General features: G+C 44.6%; 1 protein-coding gene across 1 annotated transcript in view; it reads left to right on the forward strand.

Annotated features, from left to right (window-relative positions):
* Positions 1-6,055: 6,055 nt before the first annotated feature.
* The window catches only part of AKAP12 (A-kinase anchoring protein 12), a 94,977-nt gene continuing 84,491 nt past the window's right edge, over positions 6,056-16,541 (forward strand). Inside the window, exon 1 of the mRNA XM_032836358.1 lies at positions 6,056-6,380. Within this exon, the coding sequence (XP_032692249.1) occupies positions 6,219-6,380 (162 nt within the window). The 5' untranslated portion in view covers positions 6,056-6,218. The remainder of the gene's footprint in view (positions 6,381-16,541) is intronic.

The following is a 16,541-nucleotide window of genomic DNA, read 5'->3' on the forward strand; positions in this document are numbered from 1 at the left end:
TGAAATAATCAGTGTTTCCAGTTCTCTCATAGAAACTGAATTTCAAATATTTTACTCATAATTTCTTCAAAGAATTCTCAAGAGCTCAATAACATTCAAAATAACATATCCAAATGATTATTACATTTTTCAAATTTTTAAGTGACTTAGTAGCATAAGCAGCTGCAGATTTTGGAATCTTTTTCGTGTAATTGATTATGCTCCCAATGAAGTTGTAATGAAGTCACACATTGGAGGGAGGGAAGGGAGGGAAAGTGTATCTAGTTTCACTATTGATTTTCTATCTTTTATTCTAATTTACCATAGCTACCCCTCCTATAGATACTGCATTTGTAGGAATGACAAGAAGTCATTTAAAAAAGAAAAAAAAAAAAGCAGCCAACAGAATTGGGACCAATGCCCAGGAATACAGAATCTCACCACCCATCAAGTAAAATTTAGATGGGAGTTGTATAAAATGGGATAAAATAGTCAACCTCTCCTGTGCATTTGCTTTTGGTAATTCTTAAGGTCAACCATTGGTCATTTCATTGCTAATCACAAACAATAACTGAAGTATTTTTTGATGTCAAAGACAACAAAAATAGGGCACCTGGGCGGCTCAGTGGGTTAAGCAACTGCCTTTGGTTCAGGTGGTGGTCCCGGAGTCCTGGGCAAGACCAACGTCGGTCTCCCAGTTCTGCAGGGAGTCTGCTTCTCCTTCTGACCTTCTTTTCCCCTTTCGTCCTCTCTCTCAGTCTCTCTCTCAAATAAATAAATCTTTAAAAAAAAAAAGACAATAAAAATACTGTAGATCTGAGATTAAAAATTCACAAACGAGGGCCGCCTGGCTGGTTCTATTGGTCTTGATCTCAGGGTTGTAAGTTCAAGCTCCACGCTGGGTGTAGAGTTTACTTAAAAATAAATAAATACAGTCTTTAAAAAAATTCACAAAGGTATTCAGGTTCATAGAGGAACATAAAAATCTCTCAACAATTTACAATGTGTGTTTCTAACGTCTTTTACAAGTCAGCAAATGTCGACTTATGAAACCCAAGTTTTCAGCTCTGAAAAGTTCCAAGCATTTTGCCTGGTACTCAACTCAAAAGTCTATTGAATTAATATGTTAAAATATATTTTTTTAAATATTGGATACACACAGGACCTGTGCAGAATTTGTGAAGTGATTTGAGGATAAGAGGATTAAGGTAACTTGGTCTGCCCTGGGGAATAGGAACCTTCCAGATACTTTCGGATACCCTCCAAAAATATGCCCAGAGAAATCTCTCTCCATGTTGGGCAAATAATTCACTATATCGTGGGCTCCAGTCATAAGTGGCTGGAGAGAAGCCTAATTCTAGAAAAAGGAGGAATTAAAGCTATCCTGGCTTCTAGGTGACTGCATTTCAGTTGTGTTCATTTGTTTGTTTATATTAGACACAACCTGAACAAAGTTCAGCTACGTCAGTTATGTCGAACTTGTTCTTTGTGGAATTTGCTTTTTTTTTTTTTTTGAGTTTTATTTAAGTCATCTCTACACTGAACATGGGGCTTGAACTCACAACCCTGAGATTGAGAGTCACATGTTCCTCTGAGCCAGTCGGGTGCCCCAATACATAAATTTAAAAAAATTTTTAAATATATACATATTATATATAATATTTATTTTATATATTTTATATGTATTTTATATGCCATATATATATATATATGTGTATATATATATATATATATATATATATATCACCCCGCCATCTTTTTTGCTACTTTAGTGTAATCTTGTAATCTTAGATTTGGGCCAGAAGGCAATCTTAAATCTTAATGAATGAAACTGATAAAGCTGGCTTTATAGTTAATCCAAAGAAATAGATTTCTTGAAATTTAGAAATTTAGCATTTGCCTGTATTTATGATGTAGGTCTACAGGTGGTTGACCTTTGATCTTCATCTGTACATTGAACTTTTTCTGTAGCTCCTATATGAATGAATGTTGATTAGTAAGTCATGAATAAAGTAAAATTGTTAATTCTTAGGTTTTCTGGTTTACAGTTAGTAAATGCAAGAGAGGAGTGGAGGAATTGTGTTCTTAGGTGATTTAGATATCTTGATGTAAGTAATTAGCTCAGAAAAAAAGTAGGCTTCTTATTTAGAGGATACAATGAAGTTATACGTGGTAGTTTCAAGGTTGGAGAGTTTCTGTGTTCTAAGTGAAATTGCCTGAAGGCTTTGCAGCTAGAGAATGAATCTGGGGGGGTAGAGTTAAGGGTTGGTTTTAAATTGTTTTAATAATTATAATTATGATTGCCTTTTCAAGGGGCTGTATTAAGTCTGATATAACATGTTTCACAGTTGTGAATTCATTTAAAACATAGTCAAAGAGGTTTTGGTGTGTGCGCAAGATGCCTAGTTAGGACTTTAACTTTTATTGGTAAATCTCGTGTGACCCGTCTTTCTGGAGAAGTTAGACACGAAGCATACAAGTGTTCAGCCTGCTGTACCGGCCGTGTGTATTTGTTTTTGAGAAATTTCGAGCTGTTTTTATGAGAGTATCAACTCTCACAGAGAAACGACTCTACCACCAGCTGCCCCATGGGAGAGGATGTGTGGGACACCTGTGTCCTGCTGTTTGGGAGAGAAGGGGCTGCTGGCGAGAAATTGGGGTAACCGACAGCCCAGGACTGAGAAGTGGAAAATTGAGAACAGCTGCCTTCTCTCTATCGCTGACACTAATCCAAGCAATTTTAAAGGTGTCTCCAAAACCCTAGAAAAGCAAACCTTGGTGACTTGATTTAGAGTCTTGGCACTGAATGGGCACTCGATAAACAGCTGTGAAAAAGAAAGGAAATCAGGCACCTGGTTGGCTCAGTGGGTAGAGCACGTGACTCTTGATCTCGGGGTTGTGTTTGAGTCCCACGCTGGGTGTAGAGATTGCTTAAAACAATGAAATCTTAGGGAAAAAATGGATGAATGAAAGAAATGGAATGTAGTGTTCTGAATAGCATATGTCCTATTATATTGAATGTTCTAAGTGATATATCCAAAAGGTTGGGACATGGCATTGCTGGGGATAATAAATAGTACAACTACTCTTCTTAATAAAAATAACTTAACAGAGAGTAGCTCCCCAGTTTACAAGTAAGATGGAAAATGATTCTTTAGGCAGTCCAGAAACCAAAGGTGCTTGTGTGAATCTACAAAAGAGCCTGTCATTCTTTTTTTTTTTTTTTAAAGATTTTATTTATTTATTTATTTGACACAGAGAGAGAGAGAGAGAGAGAGAGAGCGAGCACACAGGCCGGGAAGCTACAGGCAGAGGGAGAGGGAGAAGCAGGCTCCTCACTGAGCAAGGAGCCTGATTCAGGGCTTGATCCCAGGACCCCGGGATTATGACCTGAATGGAAGGCAGACGCTTAACCTACTGAGCGCCCCGGGTGCTCCAAGAGCCTCTTCTTCTTCTTCTTCTTCTTTTTTTAAAGATTCTTCTTTTGTAATTTATTTATTCGACAGAGATCACAAGTAGGCAGAGAGGCAGGCAGAGATGGGGGGAAGCAGGCTCCCTGCCGAGCAGTGAACCTAAGGTGAGGGTCAATCCCAGGACCCTGAGATCATGACCCAAGCCAAAGGCAGAGGCTTCACCCACTGAGCCACCCAGGCGCCCCGGCCTATGATTCTTAATATGCTTATCGGGGAGCTGTTTCAGGCAGATGAGGGAGGACTAGAAAGTGTGTATTTCTTAAAATAAGATTTTGCTGGAGCACCTGTCTGGCTTAGTTGATGGAGCATGTGACTCTTTGATGTCAGGGTTGTGAGTTCGAGCTCCACAGTGGGTGTGGCGATTACGCAAAAATAAAATCTTAGGGCACCTGGGTAGCCTAGTCAGTTAAGCAGCTGCGTTGGGCTAAGGTCTGGGATAGAATCCCACATCGGGCTTGAATGGAGAGCCTACTTCTTCCTCTCCCTCTGCCTGCTTCTCTGCCTACTTGTGCTGTCTATCTTTCTGTCAAATAAATAAATAAAATATTTAAATAAATAAACTAAATAAAAATAAAATCTCCAAAAAAAAAGATTTTGCTTTAAAAAAATCAGAATATGAGCATTTTCATGGCCTGAAAAGTAAACACAAAGCAAGCAGTTGCTAATCTAGGCTGATGATGTGGCATGTATAGTGTTGGCTTAACATCCTTGACCTTGTAATATTTCTCTGAAAATTTGAAAGCTGGATGTGAAAAGCTTTGTTAAGAATTTCCCAAGAACTGAGTAATTATAATCTCACAGAATGGGACATTTTGATAGTGTTTGTACTACATATTGATACATTTTCATATGTGCTGACCTCAGTCATTCTCAGATAGGCTTTAATAGCATTTTTAACCCTCATGTGAGAGCCAAATGCCACTTTTTCACAGATATTCCTCAGTAGAGAAAACACACTGGAAGCTTCCTACAGAAGGAGAGTGAGGTGTTGAAACAGAGACTCAGTGTAGGAAGAATCCTTGCTCTTTTCTGCCTACCAGCTGTGAAATTTTGAGCACCTGATTTAATGTCTCTGGGCCTACTTTCCTTTACTCCACTGGTAAAATGAGAATCCTAGGCTCTACCTCATAGAGTTGGTGTAAGGACTAAATATGATGAGATATGCAAAGTGCTTTAAACAGCACCTGGCACATACATAGTAAGTACTGGGATGTTTCCTAAGTAGTAAACAGTTTTAAGTTGAAATGGATGAAATGCTTAAAAATGATGAAAAACAGCCATTTTGCATAATACTGCTTAAGAAGCAATATATTCTAGAGAAAGTGGCCTTCATGTGCTTCTTCAAATAAAAATGCTAAAAATGCTAAATGTAGAAATATTTTATGCTGGATAACCATATGCCATTATACTACAAGCCACAGTTAATCAGACACAAAATACTCTACTACTGAACTAACCGCGTGCATCAATTCTGCACTAACTTGTAGGAAATCTGAGCAGGGGATATTTCTCTGGTATCCGGGGTCGATATTCCAAGTTTCTTCATTCTTCCAACTATTTGTGAAATTTAAGGCAATTCTTTGCCACTGAAAACTGGGGATAATTTTTCTTTTGGCCCCACCACCTTCATGCCTGTGTGCCAAGTAATCCAGCTGAAAATTTGATTTCGTTGAAATAATTGTTGGCTGCCTTGTGTATTCATGGAACAAGTATTCAGGAGCATGAAGGGTAGGAAGGCGAGCCACTTAGGCTGATCCCCTGGAAGCCTGTATCTATGGAGAATTACCGATGGTCCGTGGACAGATGTATGTCGTCATGTCTCAGCATGGCGCGAGGGAGAAGTGGCCTGGACCTCCAGCATCACGCCCTCGAAGGAGGGCAGGCCCATTTCCAGTCACAGCCTCACTCCCCCGAATTCCCCAGGGAAGGAGGGCAGCCCGTGTCGCTGATGGCATCGCCTGACATCACTGGTTCCGGATGATAGGCGAGCGTGGGGCCGCCTGGCCCACCTCATCCGTGGCCTGACTGCATTAACCTCTCGGTTCCCAGCTCCTGCCACGCGAGGTGTCCTAATATGGTCAGGCTCCGCAGAAGCCAAGGAGCGCTCGCCTTTCTCCTGCTCTTGGGGAGGAGGCAGGGACCAGCCTTCGGAGGCTCACCCAGGCTGAAGGAAAGCAATTGGGGATTTGGGTTCGCTTGCTGGGCGGATGGAAAGTGTGCTGCCGCAGACGCTCTGCCTTGGGTTATCAATCATTTAATAAACCTCAGCAAATCCAATCTCCCCAGGGGCCTTCTGCCCTCCTCTCCCCTTCTGCAACCCTGGGTCGTCCCCCCCCCTCACGCCCCCAGCTCGTGTCCCCATTTCGGAATGGGAAGCGCCCGGGGGTCGGGGTGGGCGGGCCGCCTGGACCCTGGCTGGAGGCTGGGGCTGCGCCTCTGGTCCTACAGCCTGGGGGGAGATGCTGCTGCAAGGCGTGTCTGGGGCTGGGCTCATGTGATGAAGCGAGGGAAAAACAAGGGGGAGGAGGAGGAGGAGGCAAAGAGGTGGCTTTTTTTTTTTTTTTTTTTTTTTTTTTTTCTTTTAAGGAGTTTGCCGCGAGCGCGTCTCGTTCATTCGCAGTCTGGGCGCGTTCGGAGCCGGACCGCGGGAGCGGAAGGCGTTCTTGGGACCCCGAGGGCGCACGGCTTCTCGCTCTTCTCCACGTTCCTGCCGTTTGGGGGAAGGTGTAGCCGGGCAGCGGGGCGCGGGAGAACCGCCCAAGAGCCATGGGTGCCGGGAGCTCCACGGAGCAGCGGAGCCCGGAGCAGCCGGAGGCGGGGAGCGCGACGCCGGCCGAGCCCGAGCCCAGCGGCGGCGGCCTTGCGGCGGAGGCGGCGCCCAGCGCGCCGGGAGACCCGGCCATCGCTGCCGCCGACCCCACCACCAAGGTACGGGCGCGCCGGGCCACCTGCCCCGGGGACGTGGGTGGGGGAGGGTGGTCTCCCTGGTTTCCGCCCGCGAGAACTTCCCGGCCCGTCCAGCCCATCTGCAAACTCGGGAGCACGCACCCCTCTTTCTAGCTTTCCAGGGTCTCATGTGTCGGGGCGGGACCAGAGCAGCAGCGAGCGCGGCGGGCTTGCATCTTTGTCGTGGGTCTCCGGGGGAGGCGACTGCGCCATCCGCAGTAATAAAATCCGCCCCCCGCCCCTGCTAACTGAGCCTTTCTCCTCACTCTTCCGGTGGGAGCGACCCAGCCCTGAGATGCCCGAGATGCCCGGGCTGCGCGGGGGAGTCCGGGGGGTGGGGTGGGGTGGGGTGGGCAGTGACCCATCCGCCGAGGGTCCTGAGCCCCCCGCCCCTCTTTCTTCCTCCCGGATTCGGAAAGTCAGCTTTTGGGCCAGGACCCGTGTCGCAGCGTGGCGAGGCCGCCACCCGTGGGTTCCCCGCCGCGTCTGGTCTTTGGCACCAGCTGTGCCTGGAGAGAGCGGGTTTGGTACCCAGCCCTGCTGCGGCAGCGGCTCGAGCCGACACCGCCTTCCGATGCAGAGAAAGCCTGGGGTGTAGCTCGCTCCGAGCCAAAGAAAACCTGGGTAGACGCTGCCCTTCGAAAAGGAATGACAGGTTCCGTCAACAAGGCAGGGTCCTCCTCTTCGCTCCGTTCGTTGCCTGTGGACTCAAGGGGTAAACATACCCGGGAATAGTTAGAAGTTCTCCAAGGATGCGGTCAGAGGCTTCAGCGAGGATTGCTTGCGCTCCTGTGTCTATGGAGACAGTGCTGAGCCTCGTAGAAATTTTGTATTTTATAGTCTTGAGTCTTTCAAGGCTGAAATATTTACCCTTGGCCACTTACAGCCGCCAAGACTGGGACTTGTTTGGATCGTTGCATTCTAGATCTGTTTTTCCAGCACGTGTTTTCATTAGCAAGGTGTCACCTAATCTGTTTTGCCATATCCTTGTAGGAAGATGGAGGATAACTTATCATACTTAATTTTTTTTTTTTTTCAAAAACCCCGTGTTTTACTTGGGTTGGGAAGGTGGTGGGTAACTTAATACATATTTTTTAAAGCCCCGTGTTTTACGTGGGTTTACAACCTGTGTTTTATCTGAGGATAAAGAATGTGAGGAACTTCAGATGTTTACAGTGTGAAAAACATCCCCTCCCCCACCAGAATCTGGGTAAATTTCACAGAACTGTGACCTCATTGCTGTGCCCTCTTTAGCTGCCCTAGTCTAGTTTGGGCTGAGAGACTGCTCTTAATTAGATTCCTTCTAGTCTTTAACTAATAACTACTTGTAAAACCCATGGTCCCTAGAGCTGTAGATGCTACTTGAGTACAGACTGCTAGAAAGTTAATTTTCTAAGACAGGGGCTAAGCTTTGGGCATAAGTCAGGTGCAGTCTTATTGAGGTCTAAGTCACATTTTAATACGTAACTCCACATCACCTTTTGATGCCAGCTACTGCCCAAGGGGCCCCATGCCCCAGTATTTAGAATCCAGTAGTGAAAGTAGTTTTAAGGTGTAATTGACAAAAGCTTGTGATTGGGCACAGTTTTTTTTTTTTTTTTTTTTTTGTGTTTTGTTTTGTTTTTTTACTGGTTTTTACTACTTCAGGTCTTCTTAACAATTCATGCTGGAATAGGATGTTTAATTTCTTCCTGGTAAACTTGAATTTGTCCCTTTAAAAATACTCCTTCCATTCTCTTTTTGTCCTTCTTCCATAACCTTGTCGTCCTCCTTTTCTAGTTGCCACCATCTTGAAGCAGCCAAGCCGCCTCCTCTATAAAAAAAATTGACTTAAATAACATCTAGAATATCACTGAGCTTTTTGGCACACTGCCCAGTTATCAATTTGGAGACAAATCAATACACTTACATGTATCCTTGGAAAATGGTGTCGTTTTTCATTTCAGCTCACAAAATTTATTACACAGGTTTTCAAAAGTCCTTTTAAAAAGAACTCCCTAATTAAGAATGACTCAGCACACAGCTCTTACCTCCCCTGTTCACCCTGTGAAACTCCAGTTGCTGACCTCTGAGTAATCCCCTCTGCCTTTCCAGGCTCCTGTAGCACCACAGGTCCTTCCCAGCAGCTTGCGGCACATTTGTGAGGTTAGTGACTTGACTGTTGTCCTGGTTCTGGAAGCTCCACGAGGGCAGGGACCGTGTCTGTGTTTGCGCAAGTGTTCCCCCACAGGTGGCATGCTGCCTGGTTTTGATCGCACGCTGTCAAGTTGGGGAATATCTTGGGCCATCGACTTTGTCTACAGTTTAACCTTTAACCGTGTCATTGTCATGGTCTGCCTCAGGTATCAGATAGTGACTACACCAGATAGGTCTGGTTATTAATAGACCAAGTGACTATCTTGGCAGTAAACTCTGTAGGGGCTCTCCAGAAATACACTGGCTTGTTCGCCTTGCAATTTTAAATTGTCTTCGTGTCGAATAGACAGGAGAGTATAAATTGCAGGTCGCTCAAATGAGACCACTTTATACGTTGAATTAGTTAGGATTTGCATCTTGAGCTTTCTTGAGTGGGCATGTGGACATTTGGGGGGTTATACTGATACGCGCCCCCCCATTGCTGATCACTAATTAATTGAAAGCTATCAATATTTTTTCTCTCCAAATGATGTTTATATCAGATGCCTGCTGCTTATTTAATAATTAGTTTACTTTCTCTCTCTCTCTCTCTCTCTCTACCCGTCCTTTACTGAGTTAAGTACTCAGACCTCAGACGACATTACGCTAATTGAGTATCACTTCTATCAGATCATACGGAATGTAAGAAAAAAGAACTTGATTATTGAAGCCTAACATTTAGGGGCACTGAGGCACAAGTCCTGGCTTTATTTGGTATATTTCTATAAAATGGAAGGGACCTTTTCTTCCAGTCAATCCTTTACGATCTTACACATGTAAATTCTGGGGGACAATGGTATCGATTATTTGCTAGGTTGAATTTTGAGACTTGGAGGCTTTGGGCCCTGCAGGGACAGGAATTATTAGACTACGCAAATGCAAGCAGTAAATAAGGCCTCTCACTTATTCCCCATAATGCGGTTTTAAAAGTCTATCTTTGAAAGAGTAATTAGGTGTCAGTAGAGAGTGGAATGACCAATGACAAACTCACGGAGAGTCTGGCAAACTGGATTTCTTTCTTTTTTTTTTTTTAAGATTTTATTTATTTATTTGACAGACACAGCGAGAGAGGGAACACAAGCAGGGGGAGTGGGAGAGGGAGAAGCAGGTTTCCTGCCGAACAGGGAGCCCGTTATGGGGCTCGATCCCAGGACCCTGAGATCATGACCTGGGCTGAAGGCAGACGCTTAATGACAGAGCCACCCAGGTGCCCCCAAACCTTGATTTCTTAAGCCAGGTTCCACATTCAGACTGGACAGTCAAAATTCTCTGAATTATCCTTTTTGTATTTTTTGCTCAATCAATGACTGAAAACGGAGCAGTGGTCGGTTGTAATCTTCAGGCCATTGTCCTTGGCAGGTGGGGAGATGGGGACTCATTTCTGTCCTTCTGTTTATGGTTCCATTTGGTCACAAGAGCTGGGAATCACCAAGGAACATAAACATGTACTCGAATGGAAGAATCCATCATCCGATGGTGGAGTTAAGGATCTTTGCCCTTCATGCGCTAAAACAGACAGTTGAGTTGACCAGCTGCATTTCGTAATTCTTCCAGCCTGAGGTGGGATGCTTTCTCCCGCTTCTGTTTACAAACCGGGAATGGAGGACGGAGGTGACCTTACTGTGATTATGGATCAGTTTTACAATAAAAGGGCCAGGATTTAGGGTTTGGAGAGAATTACACGTTTGTTAACAGTGGTGTGTTGTGTGTGTGGCTGCCTGTTTTCCTATGGATTCCCTCCAGATTACAAGAGGCGCTACTTCCTGAGTAGAACAGACTCCAGACATTGGAGACGTCCGGGTGAGGATTGTCATTTAGCCTTTGGGGATTGCATAGGTTAGTGAATGTGTGTGAGATCACTGGAGATTTCCCCCTGCAATACTGTTGGGATGAGCCCGCCTCACACATGCATCCTTTTGGATACACTTTAGGTTGGCTAATCTCTGCCTCGATCACTTGAAAGCAATTAGAATAAGGATTGTTCTAATTTGGTATTTTATAGGATAATCAATAAAACAGAAATAACATGTTTTGCTTTAAAAAGGCATTATGAGGGCGCCTGGGTGGCTCAGTGGGTTAAAGCCTCTGCCTTCGGCTCAGGTCTTGATCCCAGGGTCCTGGGATCGAGCCCTGCATCGAGCTCTCTGCTCAGCAGGGAGCCTGCTTCCACCTTTCTCTCCCAGTCTGCCTCTCTGCCTACTTGGTGATCTCTCTCTCTGTCAAATAAATAAAATAAATAAAAAAAACTAAAAAAAAATAAAAAGGCATTATGAAATTATTTCTTTGTCTCCATCAGCTTTAACGCATTAAGTATTACAGAATACCACCTAAAGGGAAATCAAGCTAAATGGTGCTCTTCTCCTTGGCCTCTGTACTTCTCTCTGCTATAGTCTACTCATGAACTGAGAAATTAGAATTCATATCACTGAGAAAAAGATAGTCAGTACTTTTATCTCATGAAAAAAAGAAGCCAAAATAAAGATCATTGAACCCAATTCTTTGCCCTCTTATAACCTGAAAAAAATATAACTTACGATGTTTCATTTTAAAAATAATGGAAAAATACAAAAAAGCTGTGTTTGGGAGAAGCACTGTATATTATAAATGTGAACTTCAAATTTTCAAGGGGCGCCTGGGTGTGTCATTCTGTTGAGCATCTGCCTTCGGCTCAGGTCATGATCCCAGAGTGCTGGGAGCCTGCTTGTCTCCCTCAGCTTGTGCTCTCTCTCTCTCAAATAAAATCTTTAAAAAAATGTATAAACTTTCAAAATCTGTCATTAAAATTGACCTTTCTGCTTAGATCTTGGAGGGTTTTCTTGCAAGTTAGCACCTTAGAGATTCTAAGTGTTGGGTTTTGTATGATCATCCTCTTGTTTCCTACTTGTTAGTACTAATAAAAGGATTTAGGGGAAGAGGTTAAGAATCTAATAATTTCAGTGATACATCCCTCTGTTATTTCTTAACCTTGAATAATTAAGTTATTGAAAACTGACTAATCTGACTTTCTTGAATCGTCATCTTCATAAGATCAGAAGTTCTTGTTTATTGTAATTTTTGCTTAAAAGAATTGCATAACAGGATTTATTTAATGTTTATTTTAATTTCTTTTTAAGATTTTTTTTTAAATTAAGTAATCTCTATATCCAGTGTGGGGCTCAAACTCAAAAGCCTACAATCAAAAGAGTCACATGCATTCTGGACTGAGCCAGCTGGGTGCCCTTAATATTTTATTTTTCTAAAAATGTTAATGTTGAGGACTTTGATGTGTAGAGTATGATAAAAAATAAGTCTTCTATTACCTCTCTATGCCCTAGGCATTCACTGTGGATAGTTTGAAGCCAATGTTGGTGGTCTCTCGCATGTTCTTTCCAAACTTGATGCATGTACCCGTATATAAACAAAAGCCCCAATTTTTAAAAAAGTAATCTGCACCATGTGGGGCTCGAACGAGTGGTGTGCTCTTTGGAGCCAGCCCAGTGCCACGCCCCATGTTTTTCCTTTAACAAATAAAATCATTATCACGCATGTTCTGCTATTTTAGGTTTGGAATATCTTTTCATATCAGGACATAAAGACTTGCCACTGTTTTTATTAATGACTGCATATGTTTTCCCTTTATGGGTTGAAGTGCAGTAAACATTTAACCAATCCCCTTGTGGTTTACATGACATTTTCCTGGTCTTTCGCGGTATTGAGGTAGCAGAGGGACTGTCCGAGCTCACATATCTTTGTATGTGTGCAGATAGATCTCTGGGGTAGATTTCTACAAGTGGAATTGCTTGCTCAAAGTATTTATATGCGTTTAAAGATAAAAAAAATTGGGGGGCACATGGGTGGCTCAGTGGGTTAAATCTAAATCCTCTGCTTTTGGCTCAGGTCATGATCTCAGGGTCCTGGGATGGAGCCCCGCATCAGGTTCTCTGCTCCGCGGAGAGCCTGCTTCCTCCTCTCTCTCTGCCTGCCTCTCTGCCTACTTGTGATCTCTGTCTGTCAAATAAATAAAATAAAATCTTTAAAAAAAAATATGATTCATAACAGGGAAAAAAAGCAAGTTGAAGAGTGAAAAAAAGGTGGCTCAGGTACTGCTTGTATTTTACTCATTCCTTCCCAGATGCATAAACAGACTTAATTTTATTTGCTTGGGCAATGACCTACTTCTTTAGCAATGAGTTTTCAAGTTTCTACTCTGGGAACAATCTAAAATCATCCAGTTGCCAGAAATTTCTTCATACTTCTGGTCCATGAAATGTTGGAACCTGGACCGGGACCAGGACCAGGACGGGGACTGGGACCGGCTGAATTCCACTCCTGGGAAAACAATAGGTTAACGCCCACCCGCCCACCCATGGGTTCCAGTCCCCTTAGGACAAACTACAGGCTGGGTCTGTTAGCTGGAATGAATGTGCTTTCCCAGAAAAAAGGAGGCACTCAAAGCACAGAGACGACAAGATAATTCTCAGACCATGATAGGCTTCTCTCTCTCCCTCTTTTGATTTTTTATTTATTGTTGTGTGTCTGTGTGAGAGAGAGAGCACGAGCAAGCAGGCCCGAGTGGTGGGGAGTGGCAGAGGGAGACGCAGACTCTCTGCTGAGCAGGGAGCCCGATGGGGGACTGGATCCTAGGACCCTGGGATCACGACCTGACCTGAGCCAAAGGCTGACGCATAACCAACTGAACCACCCAGACACCCAGTCTTCCCTTAACACAAGTATCCTGCAAGTTCAAAGGTTTTTGTCCCCCTCGCAGCTTGTCTGTGATGTTTAAAAAAAAGTAAGGTGGGGGTGGGGGTTTCATTCTGCCCAACCTTCATCCCAGTTTTAGTAAAATGTCAGTTTTACCTTTGATTTGTAAAGGAGGGAAGCTAAAACTTGGGAAGGCAGGATTACCGCCGCTCATGGACGGATCAGGTGCAGACATTGCAAACCTGGCTGTCCAGTTGAATCGTCTGGAAGCTCGTGGAAGACACCGTCCCCATGGCGCTGAGTCAGAATCCCAGGCAATGGAAGGAGCCCATGTTCTGTAGCCGCAGAGCTTGTCGGTGTGCGGATTTGCCTGGCGTGGCTGCCATTGCCTTAAGGGAGGGGTACAGGATGTAGGAGGTGACGGAGGGCCAGGGAGGAGGGGCTCCAGGCGGGGATGACCGTGGTTGGAGCCTGTGTGCGTGGGAGGGAGAGTTTCAGAAGATGCAGGAAGAACAGGTGCTCCCCACCGCCCGTTTTCCAGAAAAAAATCAAGGGAAATACTTCCTCCTACGTAATTTCATCCTTTTATTCTGCATTGAAAATGAGTGTGCCGCCAGTAGAGGCTTCTCTACATGGAATGTGCGATTCAGGGTAAATAGATACTGAATTCAGTGCGATTATGCTTTCTGAGCCGGAAGGAGCTACTTGTCAGTGTTCATTTCCACCTGATGCCTCTTAAACCTCTTCCCTCATTTCTCTCAATTTACAACTTCCGCAGAGCTGGGGAAGGAGTGAGTTCAGCCCTGAGGAGGGCTCAGTGGATGGTAGTCTGCTGGTCCAAAAATCCTCCAAGAAATACTAAAGCCCAGCTAAGTTGTTCTGGCTTTGTCCATTATGTATTTACTAGTCAGTCTGGATTGCATAAAGATTTCTTTTCTTTTCTTTTTTTTTTTTAAGATTTTCTTTATTTGAGAAAGGGTGCAAGCAGGGTAAAGCAGCAGAGGGAGAAGCAGACTCCCTGCTGAGCAGGAAGCCGGACGTGGGGCTCGATCCAGGGACTCGGGGAGCATGACCTGAGCTGAAGGCAGAGGCTTAACCTTAACTCTGAGCCACCCAGGCGCCCTGACGTTTCTTTACCAGCTGCTCTCCTGCAGGCACCGTGCCAGGACATGGGGCTACAGAGTGAGCGCCAAGAGCTCAGGACTAAGAAAGTCACAAGCTTTCCTTTCCAGAGTTAACTCCTGACTCTGCTAGAAATGTATTGTTCTATGTCTGGAGGGAGAGATCGGAATTCATTTTCCATGCTGGTTACCTACTCTTTCCAGTAGTATTGAGTCAGTAAGTCCCCCTGTTTAAAACTCGTTTTGGCATCTATGCATAAATCTCTTTATTTTTCTTTTTACTTTGAAAAAAATTCCCTGCCGTGTTTGTATAGTAAATTAAAGGGAGTGGCTCAAATGTCATCAGTTGTAATAGCTAGCCTGTGGTTCAAAATACTTTTCTGTTCTGCATCTCAGGTGTTAACCTACAGAGAGGCCTCTTTTAGGCAACAGGCTTGAGCAATGGAAACTTGATCAAGGCCAAAGGGCCTGGGGCGACCACCGGGCTGAATTCAGACGGGCTACCGACCCACCTCAGACTACCCATAGGCCCTCACTGACCAGTGGGCTACTTAGATGCAGGCACAGTTACCATAAAAGGGAAAATTCCATATGTGCTGCTACATGCCCACCTTCTCGCTTTAAATACAGCCTCCATCCCCTGCCTCCTGGCAGACACCCTCTCCTCCACTCTCCTGCCGGCTGCTCCCTTGCAGCGTGTGCCTTGGGTGAAGCCCGATCCGCTGGCTTCCACCCGATCGTCCCCCCACGCTTGGGCGCCCCCATCCTATCGAAACACCAGAGAGAACACCTTACACTGGTCTGCCACGGCTCTAGATGGTTTGTACATCCGTAAATATAAAAAAAAGTAAGCGGGAAACAGATGTTATCTTCTAAACTTAATTTCTCTTGGTATGTATTAACACGCGTTAAAATTGGTCAGGTGTTCCAGGGGCACCTGGGTGGCTCAGTCGGTTCCGTGGGCCATCTGCTCAGGTCCTGATCCCCGGGGTCCTGGGATCGAGTCCTGCATTGGGCTCCCTACTCAGCAAGGAGTCTGCTTCTCCCTCGTTTTGCCCGTCTCTGGCTCACACACTCTCTCTCTCAAATAAAATCTAAAGATTTGAATTATTTGAGAGAGAGAACAGGTAGGAGAGCACAAGTGGTAGGGAGGGAGAAGCAGGCTGCCCACTGAGCAAGGATCCTGACTCGGGGCTTGATCCCAGGACCCTGGGATCATGACCTGAGCTGAAGGCAGCACTTAACCCATTGAGCCACCCAGGTGGATAAATAGATAAAATCTTTTAAAAAAATAGTCAATTATTCCATAAACACCTGTGGAAGACATTGGTCTAGATGGAGAGAGATCGGAGAGCTGAAGAGAGACCACCACCCAGCATTATCCCGAGTGCCTCATTATCTGGGTGAGGCGATGGAGTCCTCTGGAACTCAGGATCGTGGGTTGGGGGTGGGGGGTGAGGGGGCCTCAGGATGGGTCACATATCACAGGATAGGTAGCAGGCGATACTGTGGAAGGAACTTCAGGTACTGGCCACGGAGAAGGTGGAAACAAAAATGATACTAACAGAAAACTAGGTAGAGCAGAGGCCACTGGGTTCAACGGTGTTGGACCCTCTGCGTTGTCATACGCAGTCACTTGACCCCAGTGTGGCGGGTCCTCCTGAAACGACAGCGCCCCAGGGTTGACCAGGATTTCTTCCATTCCTAGTCAAGGAATCTAGGTAACATGGGGAATGTTTACGTTGACTTTCAAAGAAGACATTTCTTTGTCATTTTTTTCCATCTCCACTGCCTGCCCTCGGGTTTGTTGTTCAGAGGACGAATTACGGTTTGCTATTTTTCACGTCCGAGCATATGATTTCTTACTGAATTGAGCCATTGCAGGCGCTGAGCTTGTCTGCCGTGAGAATCGGTTTTCTATCGCCACTCCTCTGATACTGACCATTTTTGTTTAAGACCTGCTTTTGTTTTTTGGGTTTTTTTTAAAGACCCATTTCATTGCACCCTTGATAGGTTTCCTTACTCCATACAATACATATTGTTGTGGTGTATAGAACAAGAGTGTTGATGTATTTTATGGTTTCTAATCTTTGTTTACATTTTCAGTACTGGGTGATAATTTTTCACTAAGTTAGCAAACTGTAAAATGCGTCTTAAGAAACTT

The sequence above is a fragment of the Lontra canadensis genome, unplaced genomic scaffold (assembly GCF_010015895.1).
Source record: "Lontra canadensis isolate GAN:19392208 unplaced genomic scaffold, GSC_riverotter_1.0 scaffold92, whole genome shotgun sequence".
In the NCBI taxonomy this organism is placed as follows: domain Eukaryota; kingdom Metazoa; phylum Chordata; class Mammalia; order Carnivora; family Mustelidae; genus Lontra; species Lontra canadensis.